Source organism: Harpia harpyja, chromosome 4 (genome assembly GCF_026419915.1).
Source record: "Harpia harpyja isolate bHarHar1 chromosome 4, bHarHar1 primary haplotype, whole genome shotgun sequence".
NCBI lineage: Eukaryota > Metazoa > Chordata > Aves > Accipitriformes > Accipitridae > Harpia > Harpia harpyja.
In genome coordinates this window covers 65,147,029-65,166,954 of record NC_068943.1, presented here as the reverse complement: position 1 = coordinate 65,166,954, position 19,926 = coordinate 65,147,029, and the positions used below count along the sequence as shown (strand labels likewise).

Below are 19,926 nucleotides of genomic sequence, written 5' to 3'. Positions count from 1 at the left end.
CCAGTACTGGCAGAGGAAGGATGCAATGCAGTGCAGTCAGACAGGAGGCCATAAACCAGCTGTAAGAGAGGAAATTGCTTTGAGGACTGATTTAAGCCTATGTGGGTACAGTCAGGGAAACTTCAGTGACACAGATTGTACTTTTTATTTTTTATTGTGAGCTCCTGATTGACATGAATACCAACCTCCAAATGAAACTTAGCCAAAAGTGTAGAAACTGCTGTGCCATGTCAGCTGACCACAAATGAAAGCATCTTAACATTGCCATCCCACCTATGAGTTTCTGAAAAATTGTTTTCAAAATACTCTGTTTAAATATGGATCTAATTCAAGCTTAGCTTGCAGGCTAAGTAACAGAAATCTCCCCAAATCTTATGCTGGGGGCCTAGGTGATGACACTTTGGAGGAAAGCAGAGGTTGGAAAATTCATTCATGTATTGAGAGTTGCTAAGAAATAGAATTTTGTCTTCAGTTTGGGGTAGGAAAGTATGTTTTGAATCAGTAAACTGAGACTGTGATACATATTGTGCCAGTGCTGTGTAAAACACCTCTAATTGTCCTCCCTCCAAATTTCCTTTACACCTCTACTTCCATTCCAGTCTGTCCCCTCCTGTGTCAGCACAATGGGCTTTGTGGCACCATGGTAAATGAGGACATTAACTAATATGGTTGAAAAATAATCCAGAAAAAATATAACAACATTTTATTTCTCACCCAGATCAGTTCCTTGATATGGTTTGCCATAGGGGTCATGAGAACAGCTGTAGTAGCATCGTGGAGGATGTGATGCAGGAGAAAGAATCAAATAAATCAGGACTGATGCCAAAAAATGGCTCACATAACCACAGCCTGAAGAATTACATTGTATAAAAAAAAGATTTGATGAAAAAATAAAATTGCATTTCAGTGATGTGCACCTGGCCTTCTCCACTTCTTCGAACGGAAATGTATGTCCCACATATTTGTAAGAGAAATTTGAAATAAAACATATATATATACACAGTTCTAAATCAAGAGGTAGCTGTGTTACTCGGCGCTGCCGCAGACTCCACTGCTTGCCTGGACCTTGCAGGGATTCATGGTCATTGCTGGTATCCCTGAGCCTTTATCTGGTATCTCCTGCTCTACTGTTCTCCATCCAGGACTGTGAGCTCTAAAGTAATCACAACAGGTTGTCAGATGATCTTTATTTCCATATAACATAGTTTGCTTAATGCAAAGCACACAACATGGATTATTTAATCCCGGATGGTTATTTGCTGGATGCAGTCAAACTCTTGACACTGTGACAAACTGCCCGCTGTTTGCACTAAGCAATGCAGGTGTAGCAATCTGGTTGTCCCTATTTTTTTGCAATTATACATCTTGCAGACCCTTTAGGAGTGTCTGTTGTGCAAGGACAGAAGGTTCAGCTAAGAGTCCAAGGTTACCATCAATTCTAAAAGAGAAACTTGGGAAAGCAGGAGATAAACAGAGAATAAACTCTGATTACAAAAAGTCCTGGAAAAAATAATTTTTAGATACAAACTTCTCTGGCAGGACTGAGCAGCATAACTTGCTTTAAACACAGTATTGCTTTGGTTACCCTATCCCACTTGTGCCCAGTGTAAGCATTCCCCTGAAATGGATACAGCTGTAAGGTTCATTTTGCTACCATGGGTTCAAAGGCCTGATTTAGTAGTGCTTCTTTTTTAATATTTAGTTTCCTGTATGCTCATTTAAAATGTTGATTACTTTTCCTTCACGGTTTGGCTTCAGAAACATGCTGTGGAATTTAAATTCGTCCCCCTCCCATGCTAATGTTGACATTATTTGTGTGTAAACACATTACATGGGATAGCAGAAATGTAAATGAGATTTCAATGTTGAGTTGATTTATAAACAGCCCGTCTCTTAATTTATTGAAGTCGTCTTTGTGTCATTTGCACATGATTAGCAGCATATACCATACATAGGGTGCCCTTCTGTAACATGTTCAGAAAGGAGAAATGCAAAATGTATACCATTATAGCACCAAATGAAGATCTTATTGAGCTTCAAGATGCTTTGAAACATGTAATGACTAACTTAACTCTGCCTGTGAACTTGTCCTCATTAACTCCATAATTAGCAAGATCTTGTTTGATCTTGGAGTTCATTAGACATTGCAGCTGGAAGATTGTTTCAGTTTTAACACATCAGAATAGACAATTAAAGTGATAATAAAGAATCAATATCACTTCCCTGTTTTTTACATTTTTCCAAGGTTGCGGTGTGCCTAATTAAACCAGGTTTGAAACAGTGAGAAATTAAAAAGTAATGTGGTCATATTTATTTTGGTTTAACAGGCTATTTAAAAGGCCGTTTGAAATGTGGCCTGTGAAATAGTTTCTACCTGCATGATGAGTAAATAGATGGGATGATTTCAGATTCAGCTGCAGACTTAACTGGAGACTTGAGTAGATGTTACGCTCATGTCCCCTGTATTGCCTGTGCCACATGCAAATCCCCTTCCCTCTCATTTTACTCTGTGACTGGATCCAGCCTCATAGTCCACATCAGCTGGTGCTCCAATATCAAGAGAAAAACTTGTTGAGTTCAAGTTATTTACATGGCTCTGACTTTTCCATAACACAGGCCAAGCTGATATACGTTCACCCTCCAGAGCAGCAGCCTGATTCTCCAGTGCGTCAGGACCTCCTTATGCAAAACAGCTGTAAAACTGGCATAGGGTCAAGAGTGTCTGCAGCAGAGCCAAGCCTGAACTCACATCATGATGGGGCTTCTTCCCCCTCTGCTTTCCCCACAGCAGGCAGACTGGGATGCTCTTACACACAAGTGGTTCTCTGGTTGTTATCACAGCCTAGAAAGCAGTATAAACTAGAGGAAGAAAAGACTGGTCTGTGCTCAGAAACCCCATGTTCAGGTGGAGCTGATTCTGCTTTCTGCCTTTCTTCTGACTGACAAGTAACTGATCTGTGTCTCTGCTTTCCAATGACAGAGTGAGGCTCTGAGACTTAACACTGGAAGAACATGTAGGAAAGCTCAATGAAATTTCCTATGCAATGAAATGCAATAACATTCCAAACAAGATTAGCAAGATTCAACATGCTCCTCCTATGTATGTACTTTTGCCTCAATCCTTCATCATTTTCATTTAATAAGCACAGTTAACTGAAGACACAAATCATGTCACTGAGGGAGAAATGGATAATGAAGGACCACTGAAGCACTAATCCAACTAAGCTTGCCTTTGGCTCTTGAATTTGTGTAGATCCCAACAGTAAATATTAACTTCCAAATTCACCCAATTGATTTCAGTGGTTTTCCTTCAGCCTACAGGGTATCCCACATCTCTTAATTTTGTTTGCAACGATTTGAAACTGAATTGTTTTAAAGATATTAATGCTTCATTGATTTAAACTGAAACAGGCTCTAATTTTTGGCATTTGGGGCAGATTATAGAAATAGGGTCAGATCCCTAGCTGGTGTGAATCCATCAAAGAGAACAAAATTACAATGAGAATCCTAGCTTATGTACCCTGGATATAATGCCCTTGATTTATGGCAGTATTAGGGAAAAAAAATTGCCCACGCTCGAATGTTGATGTGCCAAGATGACTATAGACAAGCAGAGACAGCAACATCTAGGCTTGATTTTCTTCACTGTGACACATTTCAGTGCATATGCTACAGATTCTGATTGCAAATGAGGAATACTCCACCGGCGGCGGCAGCCCACTCCCTTGCACAGCTACACAACAGGCTGAGGCTGGCCCGGGCACACCTGCACTGTCCTACCCTTCGAGTCTCCGCCAGGCATGGCCCTTTGCCAACCAGCATTTGAAGCACTTCTGGAAAGACCTTTTAAATCTTGTCCTGACATCAAGTCAGTTGTGCCCACGTCCTGTATTCCCACTGCCCAGTACAACACAGGTTTGCCTTGGCTCGACGTGACATAGATATTTACCTCGCTCGCACCATTACCAACTATCACCTCATAACAAATGGGTCTTTGGTTGGAGCTGCACCGCTCCTTCAGAGCCTGTCTTAGCTAGTTGGGCAGAGTGACTGAATGAACGTTTAACCCTTTGACCTTTGAAGCCTGAATGCCATCAGGGACCACACTGGGTCCCTGCGAGCCAAAACCAAGCCTTGCCACATCCACTCTGGCACTTCTAACCTGGGGCTGACGTGAAACCTGGTACCTGGGTCAGCACCCACCTGAGGGAAACGGAGAGCAACAGCTCTGTATGATCCAGAAACCCCACTGCTGCTGGCCAGGGCATCGCCCCTCTGCTCTGACGGGCTCGTAGTCAGGCTGCACCTGACCATGTTACTGTTCTAAGGTTTCTGGTCACCAAGAAGCCTGCCAAAGCTGGCGAGGAGGTGCCTCCCCCCAGGCCTGCTTGGACTGCACTGAGAGCCGTGGCCTACAGGCCTAGACTTCAAGACCCTGGGAGGAAGGGTCCACAGAACACAGGCAACACCACAAGAATTTGGCTGGCTGCAATCCTCCAAAAAGTGTCTGTGCTCATGCGCCAATGGTGCCTGTTTCTTACAGGCCCTGCTGCCACCCCTCTGTGCAAACTGAGACTGTGGAGAGCGCTGGGGCCTGTTCAAAATGGCCTTGGAACAGAGGGATCCAAGGGGGGGGCAATGGTGTCAGCAGCTGCGGTGTGTGCAGCCGCAGCTGAGGGACATCACAGCACCACACGTGCTGGCAGACTGGCTGGTGCCGGGGGAAGAAGCAAGGCCTAGGGCTGGATCCGTCATGGCGTGAAATGGCCAACTGGCTTTGGCCTGGGCCACCACGTGGCTGTGGCTTCCACCCAGCAAGAAGTGTGCATGTGGACAACTCCTTCTGGAGGGGACCCCAGCAATATGGGGAGGGGCCACTCGCTGCCTGCTGGCCTCAGGGCCCAGAGGCAGACTGGGATCCATCACACCTCCCAGCACTGAGAGGCAAAATGGCACTGGCGCCTGGGGTGAGTCATCAGGACATTCTGATTGGCTGCCGCCAGCCAAGGCTGTGAAGCAGCTGGTTGCTAGGCAGGCTTGGGTTGCTAGGCAACCTCGGGCTTATCACTGGGGGAGGCCTGTGGTGTCCCCGGGGCAGGGGGTGCCACCCTGGGCCTCGGCCAGGGGAGATGGCCGCCCAGGGGAAAGCAGGCACTTGTTTATTCCTTTGGTCCCCAGAGGCAGCCCTCAGGGATGGCGGTGTGAGCCACTCACAATATGGAGCAATATGGGCCGTGAGGGCTGAGCAGCCCCAGATTTCCAGTAGCAGACCGGCCCAGGGAGGTGCCAGGCTGCCCCAGAGCTCTCCCTGCCACCTGGAGGGCTGGGCTGTTGAGTGCCTTGCGAGTGCTGTGGAGGGAGGGGTCGGCGGCAGGATGCAGGCCCTGAGCCCGCTGCACCCCAGGGTGTGGATGAGGCCTGCCGGCAGGAGGGCAGCGGGGCGTGAGGTCTTTGGAAATCAGAATCCCCTCGCTTCACCTGTAAAATGCACAGTGTCCTGAGGGAGTGGGCACCACAGGCACCCATAGGCCACAGGGCCATTTAATACAAATGAAGGCAGCTTCCCTATAGACAAATTTTTTCCCTTCTCTTCCAGGACTGGAAGGTCTATGGTGAGGGAACAAGTGTGCCAGTATACCCTGACTCCGGGGATTTTCTCTGCCCTGAAGGGCTGGACTCTGCCAGGCCCCCTCCCACGCCAGCCCACGGGACAGCACGCCGGCCAGGCTGCAGGCAGGGTGGCACTGCTGGAACCAGAGGAGATTGCCAGTGCGATATCAGCAGTGTCCCTTGTATGCCAAGACTAGTAACAGTTCTTCATGTGAGCGGTGTTTCTGTAGCCAGCAGTGGGGTCAAGTCCACACAGACTCACTGGTACTAGGCTTAGCTAGCATTTTATTCTCATCCCATTTTATCCTACATGCTCTCTGATGCACATGGCAAAACTCTTCCCTGAGCTGTTTCCTCTTAATGAAGTGATTTTAGTGCACTGTGGGGTTTGGCTTAGCATGTTTCCAAGAGACAATCTTATTGCTTTATCCATGCAAAGTTAAGGATCTATCCTCATTTTCTGTCCCTGTGACATTCAGAAGGTTCATGTGCAAAAAAAAAATTGACTCCCGGTCCCCAGGCTGATTTTGGGATGCTTTATACTATCTCTAAACAGCAGGTTAATTTCAGTTGACACTTATTTATGAAAGCACAAAGTCTGGTGAGGCAATAAAAAAGTCAGCTCCCAGAGAATATATAGCCTTAAATTTTCTTACCTAACATGGTTTTATCTAGAGATTTATTGAGCAAAATAAAGATTTGGCTGGCAAATAATGTTATCAATTGCTTCATATTTTAAAATCTTTTGAAAGCACATACAAAAACCAGATTAATTTCCTTGTACACTATCTACTGTGGGATATAAACACACTTTATTCAGTGACTAGCCAAGAAAATGTAAATTAGCTGTCTGACATTTGGGAAATTCGTGTGGCTGAATTATATGACTTGTATATTTGGAAAACCCATAGGGTTTGTTAGTATCCAGGTGGATGTTAATTTTAAGTAGCAGCCCAGCCAAATGCTGAGGTTTCAGTGTCGAATCAAAGACACAGAAACTTCTCCCATCTCTAGCCTTTTACCTACGTACAGTTAGAGGATTTGATGCCTGAAATCAGTTTTTGGAGAGGCTGAATGAATAACACAACTGATCACCTGTGAGCTGACTTCTCTGCTGCCCTGTCAGTCTTCCGCGAAGACATCTGCTTACGTGGCCCAATTCTCACTTCGGTGCAGAGTAAGACGGTCCCCTGTAAGACAGGGAGCCAAGGCCCTTGACTGGGGCCATGACCCCGGCTCCCCTCCCTATCTTTGTGGCCAGGGAAGGACAGAGAAGCCATTCCTTACACAAATCTGCCATTCAGCGGGGCGAAGTTGGGAAATAATGAAGTCAGCACATTAGTGCCTAGCCTGCTGAGCTCACACTGCTGAAAGCTGCCAGTGGGTGAATTTCCCAGCGTTTGGAAACTTTGTCTCAGTTCTGCAAGTTTGCTCAAGTGTGCGATGGCTGTTTGCAAGGGAGCTTTCCCGCTGGGTGGGTTTGCTTTCCTCCTCGCAGCTCAGGGAAGGTGAGAGCTCTCCTTCATGTCTTCCCTGCCCCCACTGCCGCCCCTCGCTCACCCCACAAACACAATGCTCTTCCAGCGGGTCCCCTCCGCTAGGGAGCTTTTCCCTCTCCCAACTCCCACACTGGGACATTTTTCCACATTTCCAGGATTACGGCCACTTTCACTTAGATCTATGTGTGTTGCCTCCACATACAAAGAAGCACTTGGGGACGGGATTAGTAGGATTAGAAGAGATTCACATATGTCCAGTTCAAGCAATTGGTATTCAAAGCTTTACACTTCCAAATGCCACCAAGAGAGAGAAAAGGAGCTGGGAGCTTGCTTTGCATTTCAGCACCTTCCTGCGGGGGACAGGGCCCTTTGTCTGGGGGGGACGACACACAAATCCCGCCCCCCCCGGCCCCTTAATCCAGCACCCCTTAGCCACCAACTCTTTCCCTTCAGTACCACCGGTGGGGCTCTGCTAGAACCCCGACAAGAAGACAGGAGTACCGTGGCTTTCCTGTTTCTCTTTTTAGAGCAACCCTTCTGCGAACTTCTGGCAATCTCCGCTGGGGTTTTGTAGGCAAATCAAGGTCCTCTCCTGTGCGGTTTGTTGCGATATAGCTTGTCTGTCGTTGGGAGACAAGGAAGCATCACTGGCTTTAGAATATAAAGGCAAAAAATTTTTAAAAGTGTGCCTTTGCTCATATTAAGTTAAATCCTTCACATGTAAGTGAACTGTTCATGCGGGCAAGGCAAAGCCTTAAGATTAAACAAGTGTGTTAGGCATTTCTGATAAAGCAATAGAAAAATCTGTTTTTTCCCCTTCCATTTTTGATAGACTGCCTTCCTGGTTGCCTTTAGGGCAATGACAGTGGTGATTTCCTGATATTAGACACATCAGTAAAGGCACAGTCTATGCTACATGCTTTGCATTTTGGCAATCACTCCAAATGTAAACAAATATTGTTCAAAAATTAAGAGGAAGGCTTTAATATCAGTCAGTGTAACAAACCTCTCTGTAGTATAGTGAGAGATTTTTGGAACAGAGCAGGTGGAGCCTTTTTTTAATACACTCATCCATTAATTAATTAATTCATTCTTTTGTTCAGTCTTTCTGCTCACTTTCTGCTCACTAGGATAAAAGCTCTTGTGGAATAATTTATTGTTTGCTATGACTTATAAGTGACAGGAACATATACAACCAAATTAAAAAAAAAAAAAGGAAAACTTTTCATACCCTGCAGAACATCTTTTCAGGGATTTTTTTATTTGCAATAAGTGAATTTGTTTTATAATTTGCAGCCCAGAAATGAAATTTTGGAGTAGATTAAATAGGCTGAAGGAAACTCAAATGTTGCCAAAATATCAAAGATACTCTCTTAATTATTTCTATTTACTTTTATCTCTAAAAGGCATGGAGTCCTCAGTAAGCATTATCTGAAACCAATATATTTAATATTAATCTACTAATACCAGAGTGAGCCAGATAAAGCCCAGTGGGTCTTTATTCTCATGAATAAAATGGGCCACATTTGAGCTAATATTTTGTTAACTTGCTATTTTTGCAACTCCAAGTCTTACTTCAATAAAAATACATGGGAAGGGGTGCCATGAATATCCAGATTAAAGGAATTAAGTGTCTAAATTCTGGTGATTTTGATAAGTCACAAAATTTTGTGGTGTACAAGTGACTCTATAGGATTTCAGATAGGTGGAAACTCTTAAAACATTGAAAAGCAGGGCGACTATCAGGTCTGTACATGTTCCCCAAATCTTCAGGGAGTTCTGAATAGTTCACATACACTAATGATGCAAGACTAGGCCTCTGCAATTTAGGAAAAAGGTAGCAATATGTGCAAAATCTGGAACTCCTACACACTGATTATCCATTTCAGGTACCTGCCAGCTGTGGAGAAGAGGTTCACTTAGTAACAAAGCTGATATGAAGAAGACAAACCAAAACATATGTACCTATGAACTTCATTTTAAATTGAATTTCATTTTCAGAAGTGGTCAGAATAATTACTTCCCACTGCAGCTGTGAACACCAGTCATACAGAGTTATAAAATTAAAAATACATATAATTTCTTGCTTCTTCCCCTTTACTTTTTATCGTTCTGCTTATTGCCCAGTCTTTCCCATCTGCCTTACCTATTTACACTCTACTCCCCTGAGTGAAGGTTTTGCACATCTCAACGTATCCATCTTTTGGGGGTCTGTTGGTCTCACTGAACTACAGGTAATAATGGCTAGCGAGAATTAATGATGAGTGGATGAGATAAAATATTTATTGACCTTTGCGCAAAATGGTGTTCCGACAATTAAGAGGCAAAGGATTTTCCTTGTTTTGTGTGTGAGTAATCCCAGTCCAGAATGATATTCTTTGTGCCTGGAAGAACCTTAGGGCTCTCGCCTCCCCTGAGTGTACAAAATATCTGAAAGAAAAAGGGGGGTAGCATAGGAGCAATGCCAACTGCTTGTTTTGCTGCGTACAAACTGGTTGAGACAGGGCTGTAGTTCCCAAGATCCTGTTCCATCCCACGCTCCAGCCAGGAGCATTTCCGATGGCCAGGCAGAGGACTCAGGGCACTAACCTCCACCGAGGAATCATTCATGTCCCATGTTATTTCCTCTCCAAATTAAATTTGCTGGCAGTATCTCAAGCCACTGAGTTCCATGTGAAGGTAGACGTTTACCAGGGACCCAGCCAAGCACTCCTGCAAGGAAGTGTCTTCCTGACAAAGAAAAAGAGATAATGGCTTCAGGCTAGGTCTGGATACACAAAACTGCTGTTACTGGACACTCACCTTTGGTTCAGGTGCAAAAGAATAACAGGCAAAACGGTTACAGAAGCAGTATGAGCAAACTAGAGAAGATGGCTTGCTTTTCACTCACAGGCCCTGCCCTGGGAAGAGTTTTGCTCAGCATCAGTGACTGAAAAGAAACTGCGAGCTCCCTTAGCTGAGGTTGGTTGTCTATGGCTGGCATGGGCTCTCTTAAGATCTTATTATTAGCATTTCGCTAATCAATTTCCTTTTTGGGAAACGAATATGAAAGGGCCTGCCCCCAATTAAAGCATTTTTGTTTAAAAACTAAATTATCTCATTGGAGTAATTAAGCCCTTCCTTACAGTACTCACTGGTTCTTTATTGCAAGGAACTGCACTGGTGATTTGAAGTTTAGGGGCCTGACCTCTGAGTCTATTGAAACCGAGAGACATCAGTCAGCTTCAGTAAGGTTTGGTTCTGGCCCTGACAGGCCTCATAATAAGCAAACAAACACCACAGTTTGTCAGTGTTTCAACAGTTAATAGTTAACCTTTGCCATAAGCGGATGAGAAAAGATAGTGTCGGTGGACCTGGTCTTCTCTCCCACTGTCTTTTAAGAGACAGAGGTGGGACTTTTATGATCCTCATTACTATTGTGTCTGAGTACTTCTAAGCCTGCTCCAAGCTGCTGAGAGTCACGGGCTCCCAGTGTTATATCCATAGGTTTGTAGGTTTTCAGGTCAAACGACACATTCTAATCCTACATCCCGACGCAGGCTGAAGAACTGCAGGACCAAGAAAGGGTGCTGATGGGCCCTGCAGCCACCAGTCTCCCACAGCACAGCAGCCCTGTGCCTGCTCTTAAGCACTCGCCTAGGACTATTCCCCCTGCAGTTGCACTGCTGCTTAAGGACTTGTCTGAGATGGGCCTGGGACTGTTGTCCCTCTTGTGCGAGACATGAACATTTCAGAAGACGAGGGGGGGGTCTGCAGGTGTGGTGGGGCAGTGACCACTGGGCTACACACTGCCAACACTATCCTTTCCCGTGTGCCTGCTTTCTGACCATCATTCTTCTCTTTTATACTTGTGCTTGACGTTATTTTCCTCCAGTGTATTTTATTTTCCATTTGTGGAACTGCATTTACATTAGCTGTGCAATTGCCTCTGAAAACGGGCTGCCTCATTTCAGCTGCAACTTTAAACAAGATGAGAATGGAGAGTGATTGAAATTGTAAGGGTGGGAAAATGTGATTTAAATGGTGAAAAAACCTTATTTTATATAGTAAAACCTCCCTGAACATTTGAAGTTTCAACAGCTTAACTAAAAGCAGTATAGCAAGAGACTCAGAAGTGATTTATAAAAACAACCCTACGCCTTAGCCGGGCCAGATTTTACCATCGTTTCTGGTGTTCATTAGCATCTCATTGCACATGTCGTCCCATTGATCCCAATGGAACAAGCCCACACAATAGAGTTCTATTCAAGGGTGGTGAAGGCAGTCCATACGCCCATCCCCAAACACTGAGACATGGCAAAGGTTTGTGAATAGACTGCAGATAATTTTTGTTGTGTCTTCTAGAATTTGTACTTGCCTATTAACAACGCGTAAATATTCACTTGAGACATGCATTGTTTAAAATTGAGATACAAAATGAGACAAGGAATTTTTTTTCTTTCTCTTTAGTGAGTCTTCCATGCTTTTGAATGTCTAGTGGAAGCGTTATTCAAAAATTTCTATGGCTTTATTTGTTTTCACTACGAAAAATAAACTGCATTAAACTAATTTGTTTCTGAGACAGCAAAACATTTCAATCTTTAGTCGTTAGAACACCAAAGTTTTCACTCTGGCCTAAGATAACTTTAAACATCTGAGAAGCTCACTAAACAGCAGCGCATCTGGGGTTTCTGATGGGGAAGATTTTGGGGGGGAGCGAGGGGGAGCCCTCATGTACTCTCTGTCCATCTCCTACTTTGTTTATAGCTGATATTTAAATAGCCTACGTGACTTCGAGACTAACTCGGTAACTGTCGACTACCAACTAAAGCAATGAGGGAGACGGTTCTTAGAAACCGGTGGGTGAGTTTCGGTATCGAGTGTAGTAGATGGAGAAAGTTCACAGTAATGAGAGTGCAAACAACTGCAAGTGATGTGAAAGGCCAGAAAGAAAGACAAAGAAAACTTGCCCATTTGGGAACATTTGGGAACATTAACATTTTAGGAGCAAATATGGGCCCAGAATATAAAGGCAAAAGAGAAAATAAATACAGGCCTTTGAGCAGCGTTGTTATCCTTCAACGAGGTGACAAGCCAGCCATGATAGCAAAATATGTGACGAGTTTGTTTGCCAGGAATGCCAGGTTTAGCCCATTCTGTGTATGTGAAGTGTGCACCACCGGCTGAGCTCTGCGTATGGGAAATGTGCATCACAGTCTCAGCTCTGTGGCTGTATTTGAAAGGTAGTGCAAGTTTTACCAAGCATCTAAAATTAAACTATTCAATAGATGTGTATTCAATAATACTGACAGGTTTTTCTTCTTAGATTCCAAAGACAAAAATATTTCACAGTTGAGTAATACCATGGCATGTCTGATAGCTTTAGAAACATTTGAACTGATTTTCTATAATCTTTTCTGTAAATAAAATCCAGGTTTCAGGTGCATTCACTACAGAAAAAAAATAAAGGAATTAAATGCAAACTGTTGATTAAGTGGTTTTTATTGTTTACGGAAACTAATTTCAGGCTTTTAGTAGCAAATGTCATATATCAGAGGATTAGCAATTTGCACGTCTCTAATTAATTAGTCTTTGACATTTTAAATTTTATTACTAAGGTTTTATGCCATATTTTTTCCAGAAGTTTTGCAAATCAGTATTTAAATACAGAAAATAAAATGCCATCCTTAATTAGCTGCACTGGAATGCCCAGCAGTTATTTCCTTTAAGATTATATTCTCCCCAGAAACAGTGCCTGGCATGGACCCGATCCTGTCATCATCCTCAGGATACTTTTAAGGTCTGACTAAGGGCGCCAGTTTCATACTTAATAAACAGGGGGAAATTTTGTTCTGACCCCTTGTTGCCAACGAATTTGAAAATGTATGAATGGAGAAGAAATTTCCTGTATCCAGGCAGAGGGATATTATCTCCAGGTTTATCTGACTGCAGAATTTGACTGCAGCAGCCCAGGACAGCCTTCTCACCCCTTTCCAGTCAGAGGCATTGCCCTCGTATTGCCCTACTTTTGGAAAGCAAATTCGTCATAAATACAAGAACTAAAATAGTCTTTCAGCCTATTCGCTTTGGTGATGTCAAAGTGTCAGTTGACGAGATACTATCAATCTGAACTATACCGTCACCCTAAACGTAATCCAGTAATGTATTTTGAGCAAAATCAGCATGCGGTTAGGGAATCTCGGCTGTCCTCTCTAAAATAAAATGAACACCGTTTAGAACAACCAAATTTCAGCTTTAGCACACAGTGCGGTACAGCACAACCCGTTCCTAGCAGCACCCGTCTCACAGACAGCTGGCTGAAAGCTTTCCTGTAACGCAGTGATCTGTGTTTCTTCAATAGGATCAACAACTACCTTATTACAATGCTAACAGTTATAGCTACTTTTATACTGAAAGTACGGTTGTCAAATGTTGAAATGAAATTAAAAGCAAACAGAGATAGCCAAAACTAATAGCCATAAACCATAAAAGCTAACAGCCTTCTAATAAACCCAAAAGAAAAATACATAATACTGATTTAACCAGTCTTCATATCATGAATCCGACTTTGTGTTGCCGGCCAGGACAATAAAGTCAAGGGAAACGCAAGATTTAATACTCTTTCACAGTAACGCTACGCAAGAGAAAAGTACATCCAATTTCCGTACCAAACGCTATGAGAATACAAAATCGGACACTGCCTTAAAGTGCATCCATTAATTAAAATCCGATATTTGAAAACGCAGGATTTCCACTCCGAGAAGCCTTTAAAAACCAAATCTGTGCCGTGAGCCGCCCGTCGTGCCGCTACCATTACGCTCTGGGTTACGAGCGGGTCGCGGTTCCCACGGCCCCGACCGATGCCGGCGCGGACGCTGTGCGGGATGCTCTCGCACCTGGTACTCCGTGTGCTCCCGAGCAGTTTGCCTTTCCACAGAAAACACATTTCCCTCCCTCGCCAAATCTCGCTGCCTTTGTGAAAACAGGAATTAAAAGGCGGGGGAGTGCACGTTAATTTGATTTAGCTACCACTCAGCTACCATTTTCGCCCTTCTCCTACTCCCCGATTAGGAAAACGTTTGATTTCTGACTCCCGGGGGTTCATTTCGTCGCTGCCGGCGTCGGGGGGGGAGTTTTGCTGTTGACTGAACCGGGACAGCAGCTCGCCCGGAGCTCCTCTGCAGCCCTTTCCGAAATGCCCCTGGCCGGGGGGTGGGAGGGAGGGGGGTGGCGGGCACTTGCCCGGACGGGGAGAGGCGGTGGGCGCAGCCAGCCGGCCCCGGGGCAGCGCGGACCCCCCGCCCCGCCGAGAGCACCCACCGCCCGCCGCCGGGCCGGGCCGGCCGGGCTCCCCCGCTCCCCGCGGGCTCAGCCAGCAAGTGTCCGGGCGGCTTTCCTCCCAGCTGGCTGCGCCCACGAGTGGCACTTCCCACGCACCGCTCTGCTCTGCTGAGACCTTTCTTTTTTTCCTTCTTTCTCAATGTTTCTTTCTTTTCTTCTCTTTTTTGCTCTTTTTCCCTTCCTTCCTTCCGTCCTTCCTTTCTTTCTCTTTCTCTTTCTCTTTCTCTCTCTTTCTTTCTTTTCTCTTTCTTTCCTCTTCTTTCTTTCCTTCTTTCTTTCCTTCTTTCTTTCCTTTCTTTCTCTGCCTCTTTTTTCTTTTTTTTTTATTCTTTTTTCTTCCTTTTTTTTTCTTTCTGTCTCCCTGTCTCCCTCCCTCTATCTCTCCCCAGCATCAGCGAAGTAAAAGCGGCAGAGGAAAGCAGCGGGGGAGGCTGGACGCGCCAGGCAATGTTACAACCAGTAATCGTGCTGGAGCAGTGTTGCCCTTTTCCGAAACGACTTCTCTGGCGAGGCTCCCCGTGCCCGGGATTTAACCTCGCGTTACTTTCCCAAAACCTTCCTTTGCCCTAAGGCGACTCCGAGCAGAGCCGAGCCCTGCCGCCCCGTCCCGGCAGGGGGATGCTGCGGCCGTGCCGCGGGACTGGCCCGCCCAGCTGAGCTGGGCGAGTTGGGGAGCAGCCATCGCCGGGAAGGGGAAGAGAAGAAATATTCGTAATATTCCTCCGAGTGACGACCCGACCTTTCCTTCCCGTCCCAGCGCCCGCCCCTCTCCGCCCCGCGGTGGCACCGGCGGCTCCGTAGGCCGGTATCGGCCGCCGGCCCATCCCGAAGAAGCCCCAGGCCCGGAGGGGAGCGGGGTTCGCTGGAGCAGCCCGCCCTGCCGGAGGGGAGGACGGGACCCCTCCTGTTGCTTCCCCCGACGGCATCTTTTCGCCTTCCTCTTCTCTGTCCCCGTCGGACTTGAACTCCCCCAAACCCAGCTGCGCGTCTCCTCCGGAGCGGCGGACGCGGGGACGGGGGATGGGAGCTGCCGTCCCCTGGGCAGCCGCCGGCCCCGGGCCCGGGGTTTTCCCCCGATCCTGCGCGTTTTCCTGCCGCCGCCGCAGCCGGTCACCGTGTCAAGTTTTGTTCATTTGCTTCATCCCGGCTCCACGAGAGGGAAGGGCGGAGGGAGGAGCGGGCAGCCCCCGGGAACCCGCCGGAGAGCGGCCCTGCGGCCAGGGGAGGCCGCCCGCGCCTCCTCCGCGGGGTGCGGAGGCCGGCGGCCACCGGCTCCGCGGGCGCGGACGGCGCTGGGGGCCCCGGGCCCGGCCACGTTTCCTGCCTGTTTGCCCGGCAAAGCTCTCAGCTGGGGCAAGTCTGGGTGGGTTTACGGCTTTCGCGGCGGCAGCGGGATAAGCCGAGGTGGCGTTCAGTTATTTCTGATGTATTCTCCCAAACACTTCTTTTTCTCTTTTCTCTTTTCTTTTCTTTTCTTTTCTTTTCTTTTCTTTTCTTTTCTTTTTCTCCTTCTCACCGCGGGATTTACTGACAGTGCTGAAATCAGAAGGCTTTAATTTTGCTCAGCAGACTAAGCACGGTTAAGTCGGATGGAAGTGTCCCTCTTTTCCTGGCTCCTCGCTCTCCTCGAGGCCTGGAGACTCTTTATGGAGGAGCGAGGTCCTGCCAAGGAGGTTTCTCCTGGGCCCTACGCGCCTGTTGGCAGGTGAAACCTCAGCCCGAGGTTTCCCCCCGGGAGAGTGGGGGCACCCGGGGTGGCTCCGGGAGCGCCAGGGCCCGCCCGCCGCGGGTGGCTCCTGCTCCGTCCCGGCTGGCAGCCCCGCACTCACCGCGTGGGTGCCACCGGGGGCTGGGAAGGTGCGGTGGAGGACTACGCTCCCTTCCTTCCCCGGGCTCGGGCAGGCTGCTCCTGCCGCCGTCCCCGCGGGGGGTGCTCCCCCCCCCGGCCCCGCAGAGCCCCGCAGGCGGCCACGGTCCGCCCCCGGGGCAGAGGCAGAGCTGGTCCCCGGCGGACGCTCCTCACAGCCGAGAGCTGGGGCGCTGACACCTGCCCCAGGTGCCCCGCCAGCACTGCCCGGCAGAGCCCCCCCCGCCCGCCCCCACGCACCCCCGCCCCACCGCCGGCGACGGCAGGTCCCGCCCAGGCTACAGCCGGTGCCCGGAGCCGATTTACTTACAGGCGCGAACGCCGGGGGCTGTTTTGCAGCTCTGCCGCCCCCCGGGGCCGGCTCCCTTCCCGCCTGCGTCCGTCCCGTCCCCGGCCTCGAAGGCAGCCTCTCGGTCCCGCCGACGGCTGCTCCGGCCGCCCCGCCGCGCCGCCCTCCCGCCGCAGCCCGGGGCGAGCGGACCGCCGGGGGCTGCCGCCCGCCCCCGAGCCGGCCCTCCCGGCCGGCCGCCCCTCCCGCCGCCAAGCACACCGACTTGCCGCCGCACCCCGGCTTTCCCCGTTTATTTAAAGGGAGTCGCTGGCCCGGGGGGAGGCGGGTTTCCCAGCGCGCATCTTCCCGCGGAGGCTGCCCGAGTAATCGCTCGTTTAAACAAAGCGGCGACCCAGGTACGAGCCAATTGCGGCCAGCCCGGCCGGGCGAGGGCCAGCCGGTGCCGCACCACAAACCCCGGCCGGGGGGGACCGGGGGAGGGGGAGGGAAAGGCGAACAAAGCGGGGAGCCGCGCCTGGAGCCGGGCACGCTGCAGGACGGGGGCGACCGACGTCGTGTCGTCCCTCGTCCCGTCCCCCCCCCAACCCCCCGCCGGAGCGGGGGGACTTTCCCGGACGGCTCCTGCCCGCTGCCGCCCGCGGCCGGGGTTTCCTCGCCAGCCCCGAGCAGGCGCGCAGCCCCCCGCAGCCCCTCGCCTCCCTACTGTAGACGGGATGCGGTTTTATATTGGAAATGAGGGGCAGGGGGAGGAGATGGCGCGCACACGGAGCGATGGGTGTGCGGTGTCAATCAGAGGGGTTTTGTGTCTCCTTGACTCCTGATGGTCCGTGGCTGAGGTGTCCCGGGTGGCACCACAATGAATATGAATAGGGGTCCTTGCTAAATGGGACAGTCAAAGCGCACCGCCCTGAATAATGGCACGTCATCCTAACTAGACCATTATACATAGGAGGGCTCCTTTTGTCTCTGCTCTCTGCTGCAGCTCTATAAAAGCCCCTCTTTTTCAGGCTGAGGTTAGTCCAAGCATACACTAACTAGCCATCCTGTAAACAGGCTGAGTAACCGGGGGAGAGAGAGAGATTGGTGAGAGAGGGGGCCGAGGGGCTTTTTTCCTCTTCCTCCAGCACTTCCAGCCCTTCGCTGGCAGACCCTGCCGTCCGTTTATTTCTTTTTCGTTCCGTTTTCAGTGCTTTTCGAAGGAGAGTTGTCTTGTTCTGCCACTTCCAGAGCAGGGAAGAGTTTCTTGCTCAGAAGCCCGAATACAATGAATTCTGACTCCAGCTCTGTCTCCAGCAGAGCTTCCTCGCCAGACATGGATGAGATGTACCTGAGAGACCACCACCACCACCACCACCATCACCACCACCAAGACAGCCGGCTCAACTCTGTCTCCTCCACCCAGAATGACCTGGTGCAGAAGATGTCTGGGGAAGGCCTCTCCAGGAACGGCTCCAAGGCCGGAGGGGAAGGCAGCAAGTACAAAATCAAGAAGCAGCTCTCCGAGCAGGACCTGCAGCAGCTGCGGCTGAAGATCAACGGCCGGGAGCGTAAGAGGATGCACGACCTCAACCTCGCCATGGACGGACTGCGGGAGGTGATGCCCTATGCCCACGGACCTTCCGTGAGAAAACTGTCCAAAATCGCCACCCTCCTGCTAGCCAGAAACTATATCCTGATGCTCACCAGCTCCCTGGAGGAGATGAAGAGGCTGGTGGGGGAAATCTACGGGGGGCACCACTCGGCCTTTCACTGCGGCACGGTGGGACACTCCGGCGGGCACCCGCCCCACGCCACCGGCACCGTGCACCAGGTGCACCCCATCCTCGGCAGTGCCTTGTCCTCCGCCAACACCTCCTCCTCCCTCTCCGCCTCCCTGCCGGCCATCGGCACCATCCGCCCCCCCCACTCCCTGCTCAAGACCCCCTCGACCCCTCCCGCCCTGCAGCAGCTCGGCAGCGGCTTCCAGCACTGGGCGGGCTTGCCGTGCCCCTGCACCATCTGCCAGATGCCCCCCCCGCCCCACCTCTCGGCCCTCACCGCCTCCAACATGGCCAGGATCTCGGGGGAGACCAAGGACCTCCTGAAGTGACTCGACGGGCCCCCCCCCGGCCCCCGGGGCGGCGCCGGAGCCGGCGGTCCCACTTGCGGGGAGGGGGCTGCGGCCGGCCCCCCCCCCCCGCCGCCGCCGGACCTGCCCCCGCTGCCCCCTGCCCCGCCAAGCCCCCCCCCCCCCGTAACACGGGATTAGTGTAGTAAGGACCTTGCAAAGGTAATGTTTTAGCCGGCTCCTCGGGCGGTGTTTTCTTATTATACTAAACCGGAAAAAAAAAGTCCCTGTTGTAAAAAGAGTAATAATAATAATAATAATAATAATAATGCCGCTGATGGTGATCAAATGTAAATAATTCCTTAAAATGGATGCAAAAGGGGAAAAAAAAAGACATGGTTGTCATTGTAGTGTTCGCAGCTACTAATTGACGATGAGATCGGTTTGGGGCTTCTTCTTTTTGCGGGCTTTTCCTTTCTTTCCTTTCGCACGGCGACACCTCCGAAACCTCCCGCTCCAAACCCGGCTGCGGCAGCGCAGCGGCGGCCCGAGGTAGCCCAGAGAGGGCATGCATGCTTCCCACCGCAGCTTGCCACCCGTGGCTACCGGCCATGGGCGGCTTCCCTGGCAACAGGGACTTCCGAGCGAATTCACTAAAGTTTTGTGGGTGGATTTGGGGTTTTGTTTGTTTGTTTGTTTGGGGTTTTTTTTTCCAGATTTGGTTGCAATGCGGTTTTGTTTGCGGCTCTTCTTCTTCTTCCCTCTGTGTCCTCTTAAAAAAAAAAAATAAAGAGGGAAATAGTGCAAAACACAGCACAACCCTCCCGCGGGTCTGTTTTGCAAACTTTCCCATCTCCTGCTCTCGGTGAAGTGTGCTAGTTCGGCTGGCTGGGGTCCTCGTCGCTCGTTTCTCTTGTTGGCTTTGGGTTTGTTCGGGTTTGCTGCTTTTTGCATTTGTTTTGGTTTGGTTTTGCATGTGGGGTCAGCTCTTGCCAGATCAGTGACTCGTATAACTACATCGGAAGCCTTGTTGTTGTTCATTTCCTTTTCGGTACGTTTTGCTGGGCGTTTGCTTGAAATACTGTTATTATTAATTTCGTTTGTTTGTTTGTTTGTTTGTTTTTGGTTAAGGCCTCAAAGACAACACCGTGTCTTTATTTTTTATATATTCTTGATAACTATCGATATATTTATTATTGACCAGTGTTTCTGGATGAGATTTCCAAATAAAATAAAAAAAATTAATTACAAGCTGCCTGTTTCGCCTTTGTCTGGGACTAGAAGCTGAGGA

General features: G+C 49.1%; 1 protein-coding gene across 1 annotated transcript; it reads left to right on the top strand.

Moving 5' to 3' along the window:
- The first annotated feature begins 17,764 nt into the window (after positions 1–17,764).
- OLIG3 (oligodendrocyte transcription factor 3) lies at positions 17,765–18,677 on the top strand. Its single transcript, XM_052785893.1, has one exon. The coding sequence runs from the start codon at positions 17,853–17,855 to the stop codon at positions 18,675–18,677; it is 825 nt and encodes a 274-aa protein (XP_052641853.1). The 5' UTR covers positions 17,765–17,852.
- Positions 18,678–19,926: the final 1,249 nt, after the last annotated feature.